This window comes from Leucoraja erinacea, chromosome 22 (assembly GCF_028641065.1).
Source record: "Leucoraja erinacea ecotype New England chromosome 22, Leri_hhj_1, whole genome shotgun sequence".
Taxonomy (NCBI): domain Eukaryota; kingdom Metazoa; phylum Chordata; class Chondrichthyes; order Rajiformes; family Rajidae; genus Leucoraja; species Leucoraja erinaceus.
This window is the reverse complement of record NC_073398.1, coordinates 29,010,428-29,032,847: the sequence shown is the minus strand read 5'-3', so window position 1 is coordinate 29,032,847 and position 22,420 is coordinate 29,010,428. Positions and strand designations below refer to the sequence as shown.

Below are 22,420 nucleotides of genomic sequence, written 5' to 3'. Positions count from 1 at the left end.
ATCTAACTCACTCTTAATTATAGCCAATGAACTGGCCTCAACTACCTTCTGTGGCAGAGAATTCCACAGATTCACCACTCTCAAAATGTTTTTCTCATCTCGGTCCTAAAAGATTTCCCCCTTATCCTTAAACTGTGACCTCTTGTTCATGACAATCTTCCTGCATCTAGCCTGTAGCGTTAGCGCAGGAAAATGGACTTAGAGTAAAAGATTCGCAGTAATCTTTTTCAATGGAGGGACAGGTTCGAGGGGCCGAATGGCATACCCCTACAACTATTTCTAACCCTTTTGTATGTTCTTCCGAGTGTCCGAGCGATTTCATTGTCACCCTGGTCAGATGTTTACGCCAGTTTTAAGTGTCTCCATACTTCTCCCTCGTGTTGAACAAAACTTTGAAGAAAATCGCTTACTTAACCGTATGACTGTCAGCCAAGAGAGTAATTATTGGGAATTATTACAGAATTTTCGAAGGCTTCATAAATCAGATGCCACACCCTTGGACGAAAAAAACAACTCTGTATAGAGTAAGTGGAATGAACTCCTGCAGCCGTCAGTCGGTGATGATTTATTGCATTACCTCAGTAAACTTGTGTGGGGAAATGCAAACCGCAAATTTGTCAAGCGCCTTGGCTTCCGACCGCCCCCCACCCCCTCTCGGCGATGGGCAAACAGCCGTGGGACAGCGCGAAGGCAAAGCCTCCTTCCCGCGCAGACCGTGCTCCAAGCCTCCGCTGACGGCGCGAACTCGTTGCTTGGACTTCGCTCTGCTCAGCCCGAAAGCTCCGCTTGACCAAGGTGATCCCACCAGCAAGTTGGGGGATGAATGGCTTTTGCTGCTTTTTACTGGCGGCTCAAGGGGGAGGTGGGCGGGAATCTTGCGGCGAGTTTGGGTGGGAGGGCTGTTGTTGTTGGTTAGTCTTATGTGGCGACCTGCTAGCATTGGGGGGGGGGGGGGGGGGGGGGATGGTCCCTTTTTCATTTGGGGTGGACGAATCGCACGGCCCATGCACGTTCGACTGTTCATCAGTCTGAAGAAGGGTTTCGGCCCGAAACGTTGCCTATTTCCTTCGCTCCATAGATGCTGCTGCACCCGCTGAGTTTCTCCAGCATTTTTTCGTGTAACGTTGATCTGGGGGAACAAGGAACTGCTGATGCTGATTTTACAAAAAAAAGTGACGGATTATCTCAGCAGGTCTGCCTGAGTTAATCTCTGGAGAATGTGGATAGTTGACGTTTTGGGTCAGGACTTCTTCACACTGATTGTATTGGGGGAGAGAAAGTTGGAAGAGCGGAGGGACAGGTCAAAGCTCGGCAGGTAACAGGTAGAAACTGGTGAAGGAGTTTTCTGATAGGCAGATGGTGGGCAAAACCACAGCTGAAAAGACAGAGGGTGTCAGACAAAAAGGATTGAAGAGTTGTGAACTGTAAAGCTAGAGAGAGGAATGTAGGTGGGAAGGTAGGGGGGAGGGGAGAAATAGGTGCAAGTCCAGGTGCGGCAGAGGGGAGAGATGGTAGAGGGGTAGAAGGGCGATGGGGAGGATAAGCCCATGCCCGAATGTTGACAAGATAATGCCAGATGAATGCATGGACGGCTTCATTTGTTGAGAAGTGGAAAATGGAATTGAAGTCTGGTTACTCAAACAAAAATGTACAAGATTCTTGAATGTCATTGCACCAGTTCAGGCAGACAAAGAGTTAAAGTGAAGCACTAAGTTGCTCCCAGCAGTGTTTAATCTTTTGTGACGCCATTTTCAGGGAAATATGTACCTGCACCCCTCGATCCCTCTACTCTACGAAACTCCCCAGAGTCCTGGCAAGGTCCTGCCCTGGTTTGACATTGCAAAATGCAACATCTTGCACTTATCTGCATTAAACTTCATTAACCATTCCTCCGCCCATTTGTCCAACTGATCAAGATCCCATTGTAATTTTTGATAACCATCTTCATTATCTACCACACCACCCACTTTAGTCATCTGTAAACTTACTAATCATTCTCATTCAAATCATTGATTTTGAGATAGCAGATGGTGTGAGACTGATTTGGCGAATAAAATAGTCGAAGCTAGACACAAAAAGCTGGAGTAACTCAGCGAGACAGGCAGCATCTCTAAAGAGAAGGAATGGGTGATGTTTTGGGTCGAGACAGAGATACTGCCTGTCCGGCTGAGTTACTCCAGCTTTTTGTGTCTATGGTTTAAACCAGCATCTGCAGTTCCTTCTTACACACTAGAATTGTTGAGTCTGAAGATGAAAGGCATTGAAATGCTTCAGCGGCAGATGACAGGCAGTGGCAAAGGGCAACACTATTTGGCAGTACAACTCAATGCAATGGTGAAGGGGAGGATATGGAGCCAGAAGCTTAGCTCAAAACAAAACATGAACCCTGAACTCAGTTACTAGGAAATTGACTTTAATAAACAAGTGGTTGAAAAGTATTAAAAAGAAACGTATTTATGTGTTAATAAGTATATTGCGGTGAAACTTCCTTTTTGTTGGTGAGCACCATTGAGCAGTGGGTTTTCTTCTGATTTATGTAGTGGACATGTCCTGGTCAGGTGAAAGAGATTTGCCCAAACTCCACTGCTTGGTCTTACAACTATCCCTGAATTCTAACATTTTTTAAGGGAAAAATGGCAAGATTCAAGATCCGATGATCAAGATCTTGACTCCACTACAATTGTAGAAACCCAGAGAAGGGAAACTAAACAAATGATAATAGTGTCCAAATTACCAAGAGGAAATATGAGAAAATGTTTAGTAACACTGCTTTCCTGGTCTTTATTTTCTCAGACAATGAAGACATCCTGGATTTTACTAAACATTGTTCTTGTGGCTGCTCACAGGCAGGTAACTTACATTGGGTAAGTAATTTCCCTTGGTCATTGAATTTTCTTGAGCCATGATTGTTGATAGACAATCATACCCTTCCTCTTCCTTAGACCTTGCTCATAGGGTTTTACCTCCTCTGTCCTCCTCCCAGATCTATATCCTCTTAAGAAGTAGGCTGGCAGTCAGAGCTTACATGTAAAAATTCATTTGAACATTAAGCAAGAAGTTAGTGCTTTTTGATAATCCATGTTTTGTGAGAGCATGAGTGTATGATGACTTAGGCATCATGGCCTGGCTTTGGATTGAATAAATGAAACCTTTTAGAAAGATTAGAATTAGAAGAAAAAAATGAACTAGAACACAAGCCTTGTTGTACATACTTCAACTTAGAACACAAAGTCTTCAACCCTTTTATGTAACCACTGTCCTTTAAAAAATAGCTGAATATTGAAGAACAGAAGGCTAGTGACCTAGGTAAATACCCAGGCTAAGAAAAATTACCTTGCTACCCATAATTGGAAAAGTGAATGGATGGCTAAATCTAAACCAACCATAAAAAGTAGAATCTGATCAGAATCTGGCCAAGGGGCATAGAAAGTATTTTTCAGGTTGAATCCAGTAGAGCCACTGGGCTAAACGCCTTTACCAGTTCAGAAGGCATTAAGGGATGAGCAGTAGCTGCGTCATGAAAATCAAACTACTTTATCCTGCAACATGCCAAATGGGTCAATGCCAAATGGGTAAAACTGTCTCATTTTTAATGGGACACTGTTATGTTTTTCAACACCTTTACCACTCTCTTACTCATTAAATTCAACTGCGGTGAGATGGAAACAAATGGCTGGTTGAAGGTGAACAATATAGGGCATAGACACAACATCTAATAAAAGTTTCAACAAAAGTTACAGATCAGAAATAATTTCTCCACAATGTAATCAGTGTGGAAGTGTGCCAGATGATTCATTTAAGATGAGCTAATCGCTTTGAAAAATATTGAATTAATTTAAAGAAAAGACCTCAAAGTATTCCTAGTTTGCAGTCACCATCAAAAAATAGACATTTGCTCAGAGTAAATTCCTGCATGATAGCAATAACCCAGTAACTTGTTTTAAAGGAATGATATTTCAGAATAAATGTTGCCCGGGCACCAGAGAGGATTCCATTTCTCTTAAATAAATAATCAACCTGTGAGAGTAAGTCCTGCTTCCGTTTAACATTTAAGCCTGGATTTTCATGCTCATATCTGTTGCATGGGATTAGAACCTACACCCCTCTAACTTCCATCTAAAGACTATGGAGTTAGCCACCAATCCATGGCTGACATCACATAAGAAGGTGGAAAGATACTAAAAGATTTGACAGTATTTGATTCCATTTCATCTAAAGGTGGAGGGAGATAGAGCTATGTCCTGTGGGTTCAGACATGGCTTTGACTGGCTGATTAACATTTCTTGTCAAATGTTTGAATATAGTTAGCAATGAGACTCCCACACCATGTTAATTCCCAAAACAATAAATAATATCAATATTTTCAAAAATCATAACTCTTGCCAGTACAAACCACATTTTTCCTCTTATATTTACTACATTTTGCACTGCTTGATCACAGATGAAATAACAAACTTCTTCCCCACCCCCCCGGACACCAAATAAAAATATTTTATTCATCTTCTGAGATTTTGAGATAACAAGATCTGCATGCCTGGACTTGTCTATTAAATTTAACCTCATTGAAAGAATCCTCTCCTATTTTTACTGGCTATCTTCCAGCTGCATTACAGAGTAGTTTTCCACAAATACCACTCCATTTTGTAAGAAAGGTGGAAGAGAGAAAACGGGGGAGTAAAAACTAATTACCTAACTTTGATAGCAGGGAAAATATTAGGATCTGTTACTAAGGAAGCGATAGAAAGGCACTTAAACATAATAACTGAATTGAGCAAAGAGAAATACTTGATAAATACAGCAGCATTTGTTTTTAAAGTTCTAACTAGTGGAATAGAAATGGGGAGACCAATGAATGTGATGTATTTGGACTTTAAAGTGGTCATTGCTAAAATGCCATACAAAGATTGTTAAATAAAATGAGATAAAATTGTTAAATAGACAAGAGATAGGGTGTAATTTACATGCATGGATCAATTCAAGGACAATATAATAGTTGCAATAAACTGATCATGTTTTGGTTATGAGGTTGTGAGATGTCACCAGGTTCTGTGCAGGGATCCAGGGGCCAAGATGTCTATCAATGATTTGGGAATCTTGAGAAAAGCACAGTGTTGAGCAGCTCCATGTTTGACAATTATACTAAACTGAGTGACATCAGGAATTGAGAAAATGATGTAGAGAAGTTTTAACAATATATTGCTCAGCGACTGGTTGAGGAAATTACAACTGGAATATAACAGGGAAAAATGACAAGATTGTCCAATTATATTCCAGGTGAAATTTTGTCGAGGGAATAGGAAACCCTCGAATCTTTCAAATGAAAAATTTTAAATGCAGGAGTTTCAATGACCAATGAGTCCTTATAATTAGATCATTTCAAGAAAATGGGCATTGAATTGAAACGTACAAAATTCTTATGAGGCTTGTGAGGGTAGGTACAGAAGTAGTGTTTCCCCTTAATGTCACAGATTCAAAATAAGGGATACTGCAATGAGAAAATTCTTCACAGGAGGGCACTGAATCATTTTTCCCAAACGATTTGTGGAGTTCAAGCACAAAATATATTCAAGACAGGGTTAAAAACAGAAATGCTGGGAAAACTCAGCAGTTCAGGCTGCACAGTTCTAACACCTGCAGCTTATTTTATTTTCAAGACTAGGAATCTCAGTGATTCTCTTGTTTCCATCAGTCTTGCCAACATCCTACCACTGATGGGTGTCCAACATGCCATTCTCACACGTTTCCATCCCAAACAGATTTTTGCTAAGGTGCTCTTTCTTAATCCTGCAATTTCTTACAGCAAAGTTGTCTAATACTTGGAGTCAATCCAGGAGAACAATTTTCCTGGGTTTGATGTGGAACATAGCATTAGTTAGATTGTTCTCTTTGCTTTCTAAGAAAGACAATAATTGTCACCAGACTCCCAATTATTTCAAGACCTGACCTTTTCTGGCAATTCATTCGCTCCCATGGGCTGAGGCAGCATTTGGTTAAATGCCAACTCTTTTTGTTGCAAAGATATACTTTCTGATACAGAGGACAAGGTGCCAATTAGGTACAATTACAAGACATTGTGAACTGCAGTTCCTCCTTCCTGGCTTCTGATGTTAGAGAAGGCCAATTCTTAATTGACCTGAGCGGCTGGCCAATCTTGAACATTGTAGTATTCACTGAGACATTATGGAACAAGTACAAATTACTTCAACGAATGCTACTTTGCCCTGAAGAGCCTGTTCTAATGACTGACCTCATTCACTGAAATATTGTTTGCGTTAATTAGTTTTTAGTATATACCTTTCAGCACAGGTTGCAAGTCAAATAATCCACTTGTCAATGTTAAATGTGAAGTTATAATAATAATAATACATTTTATTTATGGACTTTCAAGAGTCTCAAGGACACCTTACAACATTTAGCAGGTAGAGGAAAAACATGTAAGGGGAATGAAATAAATAGTAGAGACATGACTAGTACACAAAGTAAATACAGAATTCAATACAAAACACAGTATGAGGCAATTAATGCACAGATGAAAAGGGACGGCACGTGGGGCTAAGGATAGGCAGAGGTGAAGAGATGGGTCTTGAGGCGGGACTGGAAGATGGTGAGGGACACGGAATTGCGGATCAGTTGGGGGAGGGAGTTCCAGAGCCTGGGAGCTGCCCTGGAGAAGTCTCTGTCTCAAAAACTGCGGAGGTTGGACTTGTGGATGGAGAGGAGACCAGCTGATGTGGATCTGAGGGACCGTGAGGGTTGGTAGGGGGAGAGGAGGTCAGTGAGATATGGGGGGGGAGGGGGGGGGGGGGTGGGGGGGGTGGGGGGGGGGGGGGGCAGATGGTGGAGGGCTTTGTAGGTGAGGATCAGGATTTTGTAGGTGATCCGGTGGGAGATGGGAAGCCAGTGAAGTTGTTTGAGGACTGGAGTGATGTGATGCCAGGATTTGGTGTGGGTGATGAGTCGGGCAGCTGCGTTCTGGACCAGTTGGAGTCGGTTGATGTAGGTGGAGCTGATGCCAAGGAGAAGTGAGTTGCAATAGTCCCGTCGGGAGGAGATGAAGGCATGGATGAGTCTTTCAGCAGCGGGCGGTGTGAGAGAGGGTCTGAGTTTGGCGATGTTGCGGAGATGAAAGAAGGAGGTTTTAATGACATGGCAGATGTGAGGCTCAAGGGAGAGGGTGGAATCAAAGATCACGCCAAGGTTGCGGGCCTGGGGAGATGGGGAGACAGTGGTGCCGTCGATGGTGAGAGTGGGGTTATTGATTTTGCTGAGTGTGGCTTTGGAGCCTATGAGGAGGAATTCTGTCTTATCGCTGTTGAGTTTGAGGAAATTATGTTGCATCCAGGTTTTTATAGCTGACAAACAGGAGTTGATATGGGAGAGGGGGGGGTTGTGGGGGGATTTGGTGCCAAGGTAGATCTGGGTATCATCAGCGTAGCAGTGGAAGTCCAGATTGAAGTGGCGGAGTATCTGACCAAGGGGGAGGATGTAGATGATGAAGAGGAGGGGGCCGAGTACGGAGCCTTGGGGAACGCCTTGAGTGAAAGTTATGAGCTGAGCCCTCTAATTTATAAATTTAGTAGCTTTTAATGGCTTATGGCTGCCTCACTATTTTTCATTTACACATCTATATATTGTTTAATTTGATTTATATTACCTTTAATTATCCAAAACCCTACTTTTCAGTGATCAGGTGCTCCGGATCAGTGCCAGCAGTCAGAAACAGCTTAATCTGGTGAAGTCACTGGAACAGTTACAGCATCTGAAGGTAATAGACCTTTTATTTTGTGGCTTTTGTGTCAATGATTGTGACTTTTGAAGAATCTGTAGCCTCAATCCAGAAATGAGTAAGTACCGACACATGCACGAGATATCGCCACATCTTTAGGTCTCTGTCTTGCCGAACTATCCTAGCTCCAAATCTTTAATAACTTTTATTTGGGTCAGGCGTTGGATGGGTCTTGCTTGTTATATGATCTCTTTAACCAAAATCAATGCCTTGTACTAAGAGTCTTCTGTGATACAAGAGCATTGTGAGGATGGAATAAAGAACTTAGGCAGTCATGGTTTGATATGGAAGAGGAAGAGTCTTCCAGTAACAGGAACCGGTGGTAAAGAGACTTGTACTTAAATGATGCCTTTCATAACCGGTGGACATCCCATGGCAATTCATGTATAATAATGCACTCTGAAGTTTTCTAACTGTTGTAGAAAATACAGGAGCCAATTTGTTCAGAATATGGTAGTATCTTTAGGAATATTTCACATCCAACGGGAGGTGAGAGGGGTTTCATCTCTCCTCTGGAAATGAGACTTCTGGCAGTGTAGGAGGACACTGAGATGACACCACTGATTGTCCTAAGTCTATGCAGAGCAGCACACTTCCTGAGTTTTCCCCTTATTCACCTATTCAAACCACTGTCACCTTGAGTAGGTCTCACAGTGTAAATGTCCTCCTGGAAATCACCACTGAATGCTTGCATGGATGATAGAGTCATGTCTAAAAGCTGAATCAGTGGACAAGAATTTGAACTTTTATGAGTACCTCTGCCAGTCCCAGACATTCAAAAAATTCCTGAATCTGTTGGAAAATATTTTAGTTAAAAAAATGAATAACAAATACTGGAAATATGTAATAACACACATGTACATTCATTCAATTAACTAAAAACATGTAAATTACTTAATACCCCTCTCCCTCACTGATATTCCTCTCCATTCAATGAATGGGTTCACAGTTCCTGCACGTGTTCATCACATAGATTTCCATTGTATTGTATCTATACAGAACGAAAACTCTGATCTTGTGCTCTTCCGTTTTTTCTATTTGCGCAAAAACAGTATGCGATAGTGCTACGATTTTTCGCCAACTCACTCACCATTCTTCTGTGCTGCGAGTGCAACAAGTTTCGTTCCAATCAGCTGTATCTTGTAAAAGTGAGCGAGGTTTAAAAATCTTTAAAACCACGTGTGCGCAAACCGATCTCCTCTCCTGCCAGTCAGCGCCGCGCGGATTGGTCTCTTCTGTCATTCCCCGGGATGGTCCGCCCTTTCCTGCGCCATTGCGTCTTTACTGAGCTGAGGGACGCTTTGGATGGCCGGCGGAGGTCTCCAACCGGACACAATTTTCGGAGGGACCGGAAGCGGCACAGAGTTGGCGATGCCGCTGATGTCGCCAAATGGAAATCGGAGACTCTAATCCCGGCGGAGAACCACCGTTGTGAGTCCCCATCGCACCGCCAGCTCCATACCGTTCCCCTCTGGTCCCCCTCGCCAGCTCCAGCCCAGTCCCCCGAGATACCCCCCTCCCCCCCCTGGCTCCTTGCCGTCCTTTCTCCTACCTCCCTCCCCCACCCCCGCCCACACACCCCTCCCCGTTGCCACACCCCTCCCCCCTCCCCCCGTCCACGCATGAAGAGGAGGGGGAGGGAGTGCTGGGGATGAGGAAAAATGAGCCGCGCCTGCGCAATTAGGGGCTATATGTGAGTGGTGGAATATTGTGTTGGGGGAACGGGTTGGCGTTGGGGAATGGGAGAGTGGTGGAATATTGCGTTGGGGAATGGTTTGCGTTGGCAGACCAGGCCTCCCTTGTGCCTGGGACCAAATGGTCCCACTTAGTCTAGTATTCACATGAAACCGACAGCATTTCTGCAGATGATTTAGCCTTTATGTTAAGACTCTGGAATGGGACAAATCTATAACTTCCAGATTCAGAGGCAAGTCACCTCAGGGGCAATTGATAGGGATATGGAGAAAATTGCAAATGGGATGACAGTAAATACTGTAGGTGTTTGATGGTCGTCAGGAATACAGTGGCCCTGGTATACATGCTGTGCGACTTCATAAATGCTTTGGTAGGCTCCTTTCTGCGGCACTTTGTATGTTACAGACAATACTAAACTTCCCTTTCGATCAACTTTGCAGCTTGATTTCTGGAAAGAACCTGTGAGGAGCTCCCTCCCCATCGATGTACGAGTTCCTGCGAAGCATGTCAGCACAATCAAAACAATTCTGAAGTCTAACAACATAGCACATTCCGTCATGATCGAAAACCTGCAGGTAATCTGGAAATGGGTCAGGTACCTGTTGTCATGGACTGAGCGCAGGAGTGAACTGATGATGGAGAATTGTTTCATGGGTCACAGACTCATGACAAAAACTAAACGCAAAGACGGATCAGTAAATGTCAACACACGCGACTAGGCTACTTGATCATCAAACAGAACAATGTGATGCCTAACATCAGATGTAACAAATTCGTTCATTAGTTCAATTTAAAACTGTATTTTGCCTCTGATGCAAACCTGTCTAGAGCAGGTTTGGTGAACCACTATTAGGATCAATCTCCATGGAACACGGAAGGTTAAGGCGATATTTAATAATGGTACTAAAAATTGAATGGGAATGTGATAGAGCACACACACGAAAATAGAACAGAAGTGCATTGGCAGGCCCTTCATGCCTGCCCCACCATTTAATGGCTGATCTTTGCTGGCCTCAACACCTCTTCTGAATCATTTCTCCACACGGCTTTATTCTTTGATTTATCAAATATTTTTCCATCTCCACTTTAAATACTTTTAATAATCCAGCTTCCACCACCCAGTGGGACAGAGAATTCAAGAGATTCGCCACCTTCTGTGAGAAGAAATGTTGATGTTCCACAATTCTAAATAACCACCCCTTACCTTCAAGTTATGTTCCCTTGTTCAAGACTCTCCCACTAGTGAAAACAGGAAGAAACTGTTTCCACTGATAGAGGGATGATTAACCTTCTGGTCCTCAGTGGTGTAGCCAACACCCCCACCTCAATGAATACAATTTCATCCACAGCAGCTCACTGCTGATCACCGGAATGCATCTGATGCAAAATGATGCAATGATTTACTGGATGACATGAGCAACTGAGATTCAGCATGCAATTTGTCAAGTAAATAGGGCTTTCACAAAGGTGATGTTCATAATAAACTAATCTTTGGTCCTGTTTATGTTTTTTGGAAATGAATTTGTGTCCAACTTTATTTTTCAGTCATTGGTGGATGAAGAGCGCATAAGCACATTGATTTCTGAGCTGAGACAAAATGGTACCTACAGCTTTAACTATCGGTACTATCACCCGCTAAAGGAGGTGAGATATATTGGTTCGTTTGCAGTGTTGGCCGCCCTGCTGTCAGTGAGGCATGTGACATCATCCTGCTAGGCCTGCTCTGATCCATGTACGATTACACAGTCCACAGGTTCAACCAGTCTATTTTTACATAGTCAAATATCACACATGTTCACTGTAGCACTGTAGCATTGTGTACAATATTTGGATTTAGAGGAGATAATGTTTAAATTACCACAGGAGGAGATAGGAGAGGTCTAAGACGAGAATTTCAGGTAAATTAGAATTAATCAAGAGGAAGAATTGGAGAAGGCAGAAGACAGAGTTGTTGTTCAGAAACAGGGAGAGGAGAGACCAGAGAGGGATGTGAGCACGGGGCTATGAGTCAGTCTACATCAGGGAAATGGATGAAAGGGACTTATATGTGTTTGTATATATTTGGTAATATGAAGAATATGGAGGTCAGAAGTTCTGCTTGGGGTAAAGTCAGATACCAAAAGGCCCTTTGAAAGTTTACAGCCTCATGACAGTGAATGCAGATAGTTGCCATTCAGAGTCTCCATTTACCACAGTAGTGCACAGCACCCTGCAAAGTGTTGATAAATGCTTAATCCGGTGGGTTCACTGTTCTCCTTGGCAACCTTATAATTGACGTGGTGCTGCATTACCATGCTATAAGGGAACATACTGATGTGACTGACACATTGTCTTGCTACTTTCACAGATTTACAAGTGGATGAAGAATCTTGCTGATGAAAACCCACAGTTGATCAGGAGAATGAGGATCGGTAGAAGTTCCCAAGGTCGGGCAATTCATGTCCTGAAGGTTAGTCAAGAAATTGAGACATTTAATGCTTTTGAACAAATTGGATGTTCATCATCCAAACCCCTTCCCTAGGGTGTTCCATTATAATGCCCAACTGTCGCCATTAATTTTTTAGGCAACAGTCCCTGACTTCTAACCATTGGATTTCCATGGATATGGTGGCTATTTGCTCAGAATGTGGAAACAAGACAATTGTCCTTAAACCATTTCCCACTGTCCCTCATTCTTTTCCAGAACTGCAAGTCTGTGAAGCTTCTCAATTTCTTCAGCCTTCTCTACCTAGGCATAAAGCAAATATTATTTTCGATTTGTCTTGACTTTTCCTCTACTCTGCCTCACATTTGTACTATCCTGTACTTTGAAAAATGTACAAGTAGACATAAAAGCAGACTTCTGCTCTGAATGATTTATGTGGCATATTATTATATATCTTTCATATGATGGTATTAGTCTTCTTAATCTAATACAAGATTGAAGATTAAACATCTGTATAATAGCATTAATCAATGCATGTCAATAAGCTAGCAAACCATTCATGCAGTGCATATGAAATAAAGATACCAAAACTTGGACACAAATCAAGGACTCATTTGGCATGTTACCAAATTCACCTTGGCTGTTTACATAGCTTCTGTGAAACCAGATTAGGCATCTTCCGTGCTTCTAAATTGCTGCATTTTTTATATATTGTTGATATAAGGCAAATTAAGTTAACGTAGTTAACACCATTGGTTGTGCACGACTTTAGTCTCATGCCATTTCAGATATTCACCACATGTGCTGCTCAGAATTCAAAATCTGATGGAACCATTGCTGAATGAGTCTGTGTGGATGTTTTCTTGTTATTCTACGTGATTTGTCTGCACTTTTCTATCGTTCCTTTCCCCAATCGGCATTTGAGAACACTTAACGAGTATTGTTCTGTTTTCCTCATGGGGACAGTTTAGCACGGGGCACAGGCGGCCTGCCATATGGATCGATGCTGGTATTCACGGCCGCGAGTGGATAGCACCTGCTGTCGCAATATGGATGGCAAAGAAGGTAAGTGACATTTCTGGAACTGACCATTTCATTCCACTGTATGCCTTAAGGCTCAGCTCACTCCGATTCATACTGGTACATACAAGTAGAATCCTACTTTCTTAAAGCACAAAGGAGGACTGTTCATTTAATTCTGCTTCTGCTGGCCCTTTGGCACAGTTGTCGAGTTGAGTTCACGCCCAACATTTTCCAATAATCTTGTAAATTCATTCCTTTTAAAATAGTCCCTTGTAAACCTTAAAGAAATTCAGATTAGTTTATTGATATATACACCAGTGAAATTCCTTGCCCACTGGATCGACAGCAGAAACAACAAATTAACTTAAACCTGTATGTGAATCAAACTCAATAAATGCATGAGAATCCTCAGACATCTGAGTGCTGTACTTCCTACTTTATTTCATTAGATTACCACTGACTATGGCAATGACCCTTCCATCACATCACTGCTGAATAAAATGGACATCTTCATGGTGATCATGGCGAACCCTGATGGATATGTTTACAGTAAAACTACGGTATGTGGACCAAGGTTTGGCACCTTGCCATTTCATAAAAACAGAGTTGTACTGCACAGAAACACTCCTTTTCAACCCACCTATGCTAACCATGATGCCTGTCCACACAATCACATTTGTTCACACATGGCTCATGTCTCTGTGCTTTTCATGTCTAAATACGTTTTAAACATTGTTATTGTGTATAACCTTTACCATTTCCTCTTGTAGCTCATTCCAGATAACCACCATCCTGTGGAAAAATGCATCCCTCAGTTCCGCTATAAATTTCTCCACTCTCGCTATAAAGCTGTGCCCACTAGATTCCACTGCCTGGAGGAAAATATCTATCTATCTATTCAATCTACAGTGGCTTGCAAAAGTATCATACCCCTTGAACTTTTCCACATTTTATCACGTTACAACCACAAATGTAAATGTATTTTATTGGGATTTTATGTGATAGACCAACACAAAGTGGCGCATAATTGTGAAGTGGAAGGAAAATGATACATTGTTTTCAAAATTTTTTACAAATAAAAAACTGAAAAGTGTGGCATGCAAAAGTATTCAGCCAACTTTACTCTGATACCCCTAAATAAAATCCAGTGCAACCAATTGCCTTCAGAAAACACCTAATTAGTAAATAGAGTCCACTTGTGTGTAATCTAATCTCAGTATAAATAGAGCTGTTCTGTGAAGGCCTTAGAGGTTTATTAGAGAACATTAGTGAACAAACAGCATCATGAAGCCCAAGGAACACATCAGACAGGTCAGGGATAAAGTTGTGGAGAAGTTTAAAGCAGGGTTAGGTTATAAAAAAATATCCCAAGCTTTGAACATCTCACGGAGCACTGTTCAATCCATCATCCGAAAATGGAGTATTGCACAACTGCAAACCTACCAAGACATGGCCGTCCACCTAAACTGACAGGCCGGGCAAGGAGAGCATTGATCAGAGAAGCTGCCAAGAGGCTCATGGTAACTCTGGAGGAGCTGCAGAGATCCACAGCTCAGGTGGGAGAATCTGTCCACAGGACAACTATTAGTCGCGCTCTCCACAAATCGGGCCTTTATGGAAGAGTGGCAAGAAGAAAGCCATTGTTGGAAAAAAGCCATAAGAAGTCCCGTTTGCAGTTTGCCACAAGCCATGTTGGGGACACAGCAAACATGTGGAGGAAGGTGCTCTAGTCAGATGAGACCAAAATTGAAGTTTTTGGCCTAAATGCAAAACGCTATGTGTGGCGGAAAACTAACACTGCACATCACCCTGAACACACCATCCCCACTGTGAAACATGGTGGTGGCAGCATCATGCTGTGGGGATGCTTTTCTTCAGCAGGGACAGGGAAGCTGGTCAGAGTTGATGGGAAGATGGATGGAGCCAAATACAGGACAATCTTGGAAGAAAACCTGTTTGAGTCTGCAAAAGACTTGAGACTGGGGCGGAGGTTCACCTTCCAGCAGGACAACAACCCTAAACATACAGCCAGAGCTAGAATGGAATGGTTTAGATCAAAGCATATTCAAATTGTTAGAATGGCCCAGTCAAAGTCCAGACCTAAATCCAATTGAAAATCTCTGGCAAGACTTGAAAATTGCTGTTCACAGACGCTCTCCATCCAATCTGACTGAGCTTGAGCTATTTTGCAAAGAAGAATGGGCAAAGATTTCAGTCTCTAGATGTGCAAAGCTGGTAGAGACATACCCCAAAAGACTTGCAGCTGTAATTGCAGTGAAAGGTGGTTCTACAAAGTATTGACTCAGGGGGGCTGAATACTTTTGCACGCCACACTTTTCAGTTTTTTATTTGTAAAAAAATTTGAAAACCATGCATCATTTTCCTTCCACTTCACAATTATGCACCAATTTGTGTTGGTCTATCACATAAAATCCCAATAAAATACGTTTTCGTTTGTGGTTGTAACGTGACAAAATGTGGAAAAGTTCAAGGGGTATGAATACTTTTGCAAGCCACTGTATGCCCTCATAATTTTAATTACTGCTATAAGCTCATCCCTTAGCCACCTATGTTCAGTGAGACAACCCCCAGCCTATCCAATCCTTCCTTATCAATACAGTCCTATATTTCACACAATTTGGTGAAAGATAAAGACAAAATGCTGGAGTAACTCAGCGGGCCAGGTAAACATAGAAAGTAGGTGCAGGAGTAGGCCATTCGACCCTTTGAGCCACTCCCAACATTCAATATGATCTCTCTTGAAAGCACCCAGTGAATTAGCCTCCACTGCCTACTGTGGCAGGGATTTCTACATATTCACAACTCTGGGTGAAAAAGTTTTTCCTCAACCTAGTCCTAAATGACCTGCCCCTTATTCTTAAACTGTGACCTCCTGGTTCTGGACTCCCCCAACATGTTTCCTGTATCTAGCCTGTACAATCCCTTAAAGAATTTTATGTTTCTATAAGATCCCCTCTCATCCTACTAAATTCCGGTGAATATAAACCCAACCGGTCCATTCTTTCATAATATTTTCAGTCCACCATCGCGGGAATTAACCTGGTGAACCTACGCTGCACTCCCTCATTAGCAAGAATGTCCTTCCTCAAATTAGGAGACCAAAACTGCACACAATACTCCAGGTGCGGTCTCACCAGGGCCCTGTCCAACTGCAGTAGGACCGCCTTGTTCCTGTAGGTAGGTAGCATCTCTGGAAAAAAAATGAATAAGTGATATTTTGGGTCGGGCGCTTCTTCAGACTCCAGAAATCTGAAGAAAGGTCCTGATCTGAAACGTCACTGATCCTTTGCTCCAGAAATGCTGACTGACCCTCTGAGTTACTCCAGCATTTTTTGTCTTTCTTTGGTATGAGCCTGTATTTGCAGTTCCTTGTTATTACATCTTTGTGAAAGTCTTTATCACTCATTCTTTTGCTGACTCATCCTTCCTTCATATGGCAACCACAACTGTACACAATATTCTTAAGTGTGATCTAACCAATGTTGTAACATGATGTACCAACTCTTATACTCAATGCTTTGGCCTATGAAGGCAAACTTACATGCACGTTTCACTACCTCACCCACTTGTGCTGACATTTTCAGGAAGCTATGGAGTTTCACTCCAAGGTCTTTCTATCTCATACTACTTCTAAGGTCCATCCCATTTACTCTATATTTCCTTCTAGAATTTGACTGAATTTGAATTCAGTTTCATACTGATACAACCTTGCCCATCGCTCTTTGTTTCTCTTCCTAAAAAACATCAAAAATACCTTACATTTCTGTAGCAGCTTTTCTATGTTAATTGGGGCAATGTCCTGTTTCTGTGTTGTAGGGTCTCAGTAAAATAATTGCTTTAATGTAATGAATAGAGATCTTTAATCAGAAAAGAACTATAACTAGAAACTGATTAATAATTTCTCTTTCCGAATGCTGATGGAATCTACTGTGTTTTTCCAATAATATTTAGTTTCAAAAACTGAATGTGCAACTTTTTTAACCCCAGGACCGCATGTGGCGGAAAACCATGTCCAAGAGGCCTGGATCTCGTTGTTTTGGAGTTGACCCAAACAGGAATTTTGATGCGAACTTTGGAGGTGGGAAATTGCTCCTGATATTCTGATTCTACAATATTCACGAAAGTTTCTGAGATATTGATTACCTAGAGCAGGTATCATACAAGAGATGTGGAGAGACATCACACAATATCTTACTAATGAGGGTACGCAGACTAATATCTTTTCCCAGGCAACATCCCACAAGATCAAGGTTCCAATTACACTTTGATTGGATAGACCACACTATTCACATGTCATACCCCAGACTTCCCAAATTGACACATTATTTCAAGCTACATTATAGAAATATATTATCAGGGAACAAAGGAAACAATTCAAGAATATTCTCAGTCACAAAATATCCCCAGCAAGTTCTGAGAATACCTGTCCATTACCATCAAAATGGAGAAGAACATTTGGGATGGCACTGGGATCTTTGAATTCTTTGTCAGGAGCACACATCAGCAAAGGAGCACATCTCGTCCCATTCTACCCATCCACTGATACATCAGGCACCTCCTGCTCCACCTAACCATGGCATCTCTTTGGTGTCTCATAACCGACAGCCCATGAACAGAAGCAAATTATCCTTGACTCCAGGTTAAAAATGAAAAGAGGATTTGGGGTAAGGATTTGGATCTGGGTTGGGGACGGATCGGGCTATGTGCAGAAGGGTGAGTGTACCCTCTTCTGTTCATGTTCTCATTGCCTATGTTTCCTTTTCCACTGGCACCCAACCTGATTGCTTGACTCAGCATGCTCCTAGCTCCTGACTCAGCTAGCTTGTCATCATCCTTTATTTGGAAGTTTCTTTGTTCCTGACTGGAAGTTTAAGTTGGATTCAAATTCAAGTTTATCCCATCCTCTAAAATTGGGAAACACTGTGAATGGAACATTAAATATCAACCAAGTCTTTGGAACTCTTATTAGCAACTCCGCTACAATATTCTGCACAGGTGTATTTACAATCGATTTGGAAATTGTTAGGGAATCAGATACTTTGGATGTGAAAGGGACAAGATTCAATAAACCCAGTGGTAAATGAATAAAGGCTGTTTTTAATTGGCAGGGAAAGGCAGCAGCAGAGTTCCATGCTCAGAAAGTTATTGCGGACCACATGTGCACTCCGAACCTGAGATCAAAGCTATTGTCAATTTCATCAAGAAGAATGGCAGGTTCATAGTGTTCCTCACCCTGCACAACTATTCCCAGCGCTTGATGTATCCTTATGGATATACGCAGGAAACTCCAGAAAACGTTGAAGAACTGGTATGATTCTCTCTTTTTTTTAAACAGTAGTTTTAAACCCAATTGACTTCTGAAAGCATTCAGGAGTATTGATGTACTGAATAATTGACAATAACTGAAGATGTGTCTGATTGGTAGCAAAATGGTCACCCCCAAGAATATCGGGTGTCAGTTGTGGTGAAGTACCTTAGGGATTGTAACATCCAGTTCTACTAATCAATATGAACATCTGGATCAAACCAGTGACTGCTGCGAAAGGGGAGCTGACAACCAGGGAAAAACCTAGTGACGGCCTGGAGAGACTGCTGACCGTAGGGAATAGACTCCACCTAGCTCCTCATGCCAGCAGGATCCATCGCTAATCAGCGTTTTGGATCCACCCTTATATTGCTACGGTAGGAATCGACTATGAATAAGAGAACTAGCACAGCAATAGACAGAGCAGCAGCACCGGCAGGACATAAGCTACGAAGCTGCATCTGTGGCTGGGAAAAGATAACATCAGAGAAGGGTCTCAAGATCCACCAGGGCAGGGAAAAGTGCCTGGGAGAGCTTGGTGGGGGGCCTCGCATTGACCATTACCTTCTAAGAGGTAGGCCAAATCAGTCGAGTGAAGCCCAGTGGCAGGTTAACCACCACAGTCCACAGGGTATCAGCACCCCAGGCGAAGCTCAACCAAGTACTGTCCCACCAACGGACACGAGTCCAGAGCCCAACCAGCCACAGTCAGCGGTAGAGAGGAAGATGGAAGGAAAGAAGCAGAATGGAGCAGTCACTGGCTGTGGCTGAAGAAATAAGATGCTGTCTGGGCTGCCACGTGACCATCTAGAAGCTAACCATAAGACACACACCCAGGGCTGATCACCTTGCGGTGGGCCTGCCTCGACTGAGGGTGTCTTGTGATAAAAGGCCGAAACATCCAGTGATGTTGAGGTACACAACTGAAGATGTGCCTGATTGGTAGCAAAATCACCTAGTGGTCACTCCCAAGAATACTGGGTGCTAGTTGTGGTGAAGAACCTAAGGGATTGTAACATCCAGTCCTACTCATCATCACAATAGTACATTCCGTAGCTTTTCTAGAATGAAAACAAATAACATAAAAAGAAAGGCTTGCATGTACATCTGGACTTTTGTGATCTCAAAAGCACCTCAAAACCAATAAAATACTTTTGAAATGACGATGGAGGAAACAGCCAATTTGTTCACAGTAGTTTCCCATAACATCAGTAAGAGTTAATGATCAGATTTTATTTCTAGCAATATTGGTAATTTATCAGCCATAGACACTTCCTGCTGCAACTGAGAAAGCAATTAAACACATGTTTTAAAATCTATCTCAAATGAAGGGTTGCCAGCAGTACAGCACTCCTTCTGGAAGACATTTGCGCATAATCTTGGAGGTAATACTTGACCTCTCAATACTCTGATTTAAAACCAATGCTACCTACATAGCCGCAGCCGCAGACAATTAGCCAACTTGTGTAGATGTTGTTCTAAGCCACGAGTTTATTCCGAAAAAGCAAATCGCTTTCATACTCTGATGATTTCCGTGACCTCTTTCTGCTACAGGATATGTTGGCTCATGAGGCCACTGAAGCTCTGACCTCCCTGTATGGCACTCGATATTCGTATGGAAGCATAGTACAACTTATAAGTAAGTAATCTACCAGGAACAACGGTGCATTGTGATATAAACAAACCCTTGTAAAGTCCAGCTCAATTGTGGGGTTTCTCTGGCATAGATACAACTAGCTGAACAGTAGCTGAACAGAACAGCAAGCTGCAGATGCACCCTGAAACTTGCTGGACTGTTAAGAGAGTACTCTAAAAAACCTTTGGGATAATAGAGAGCAAAGACCATTAAAACACTGAGGTTTTTGTTTCACTCTCTTTCTTGCCCTAACTAATGGCAGAAAAACTACAAACCTATTTCAGTCTGTAAAGCCATCAAAAGACAAGTGTTTTTGACTTACCAGGTTCAAAGGGCCAGGCCTTCTTTGGTCCAACCCTGTCAATGCCACATTATAATTCTGCTAGTCTTATGAAACATTATATGATTACATAAATAATGCCATAAGTTACCAGTTCGTCTTCAATACAATTAATGTTGCAAAATAGTTCGATATTTAGACTCTGCTTGATCTTCACGTGTTCTTTTCTTTTTCCCACCTTCAGATGAGAGTAGTGGAAACAGCATTGACTGGAGCTGTAAACAAGGTGTTAAGTACTCATATGCCTTTGAGCTGCGCGATGAAGGTCAATATGGCTTCATACTTCCACGGAGTCAGATTGTCCCGACTGCTGAAGAAACATGGTTGGCTGTAAAGAAGATAATGGAACATGCCTGCAATCGCTTGCCTTAACTTTGGATATGTTGCCATCTATACATAATGTAAATTACTTAATACCCCTCTCCCTCCCTGATATTCCCCTCCATTCAATGAATGGGGTCACAGTTCCTGCATGGGTTAATCACTTAGATTTCCATTGTATCTATCGATCTATCTATCTATCTATCTATCTATCTATCTATCTATCTATATATAAAACTCAAATCAGTCCGCCTGCCGCCGTACGGCGTCCGCCGCGCGTTTCTTCCTTTGACGCTCCGCAACTCCGAAACCGGACGCTCAATCTCCGAGATATTTTCCATTTCGGTAGAGATTTCCCTTTTCTTTCTAAGTATCCGCTCCTCATTTCATTTCGTCGTGTTGAAGTACATGTTTTTAATCAAATCCTTCCCCCCCCCCCCCAAGTATTTCAAAAATAAACAGGCTTCTCCATTTACATCAGCTTCCAACACACTTCGAAACAAAGTTGCAAGAGAGGAACACTGAACTTTTCACTGCTGCAGCAGGCAGGGGAGGGCTGCAATTGAGGGAGGCAGGGGAGGGCTGGAAACTTACATTTGCCAACGGGCTCAGTTCCAATGGAGGAGACGGGTGCATGGTGGAATATTGGGTTGGGGGATCACACCATTGGGGGAGCAGACCCAACGGGTCTGCACTTGTATATATATATAAAACTCAAATCAGTCCGCCTGCCGCCGTACGGCGTCCGCCGCGCGTTTCTTCCTTTGACGCTCCGCAACTCCGAAACCGGACGCTCAATCTCCGAGATATTTTCCATTTCGGTAGAGATTTCGCTTTTCTTTCTAAGTATCCGCTCCTCATTTCATTTCGTCGTGTTGAAGTACATGTTTTTAATCAAATCCTTCTCCCCCCCCCCCCAAGTATTTCAAAAATAAACAGGCTTCTCCATTTACATCAGCTTCCAACACACTTCCAAACAAAGTTGCAAGAGAGGAACACTGAACTTTTCACTGCTGCAGCAGGCAGGGGAGGGCTGCAATTGAGGGAGGCAGGGGAGTGCTGGAAACTTACATTTGGCAACGGGCTCAGTTCCAATGGAGGAGACGGGTGCATGGTGGAATATTGGGTTGGGGGATCACACCATTGGGGGAGCAGACCCAACGGGTCTGCACTTGGTCTAGTATATATATATAAAACTCTATATTATATATATAAAACTCAAATCCGTCCGTCCGCCTGCAGTACGGATCCCTTCCTGCCTTTCGATTCGTGCCCGATACTCGCAGATGTCCAATCGGAATGGCCGATGCTCGCAGATGTCCAATCGGAATGGATTCATTTGCATGTACGGCTGCCGGCTGCATTTCTTCCTTTGATTCATTGCCACGCCCAATCCAGACGCTCAATCTCCGAGATATTTTCCATTTCGGTAGAGATTTCGCTTTTCTTTCTAAGTATCCGCTCCTCATTTCATTTTGTCGTGTTCAAGTACATGTTTTTAATCAAATCCTTCTCCCCCCCCCCACCCACCCCCAAGTATTTCAAAAATAAACAGGCTTCTCCATTTACATGTCAGCTTCCAACACACTTCGAAACAAAGTTGCAAGAGAGCAACACTGAACTTTTCACTGCTGCAGCAGGCAGGGGAGGGCTGCAATCTTACATTTGGGAACGGGCTCAGTTCCAATGGAGGAGACGGGTGCATGGTGGAATATTGGGTTGGGGGAATCACACCATTGGGGGAGCAGACCCAACGGGTCTGCACTTGGTCTAGTACATAACTAAAACTCTGATCTTGTGCTCTTCCGATTTGCAGGGTTTTTCTATTTACGCAAAAACGGTACGAGATAGCGCTACGATTTGTTTGC

At 42.7% G+C, this 22,420-nt stretch overlaps 1 protein-coding gene across 1 annotated transcript; it reads left to right on the top strand.

Moving 5' to 3' along the window:
• The first annotated feature begins 632 nt into the window (after positions 1 to 632).
• Positions 633 to 20,769, top strand: LOC129707909 (carboxypeptidase A1-like). Its single transcript, XM_055653368.1, has 12 exons — positions 633 to 795; positions 2,794 to 2,864; positions 7,684 to 7,765; positions 9,922 to 10,056; positions 11,027 to 11,125; positions 11,829 to 11,930; positions 12,873 to 12,971; positions 13,379 to 13,489; positions 16,938 to 17,028; positions 18,059 to 18,258; positions 19,810 to 19,894; positions 20,416 to 20,769. Exons 2-12 carry the CDS (start codon positions 2,797 to 2,799, stop codon positions 20,601 to 20,603), a joined length of 1,260 nt encoding a protein of 419 aa, XP_055509343.1. The 5' UTR covers positions 633 to 795; positions 2,794 to 2,796; the 3' UTR covers positions 20,604 to 20,769.
• The last annotated feature ends 1,651 nt before the right edge of the window (positions 20,770 to 22,420 follow it).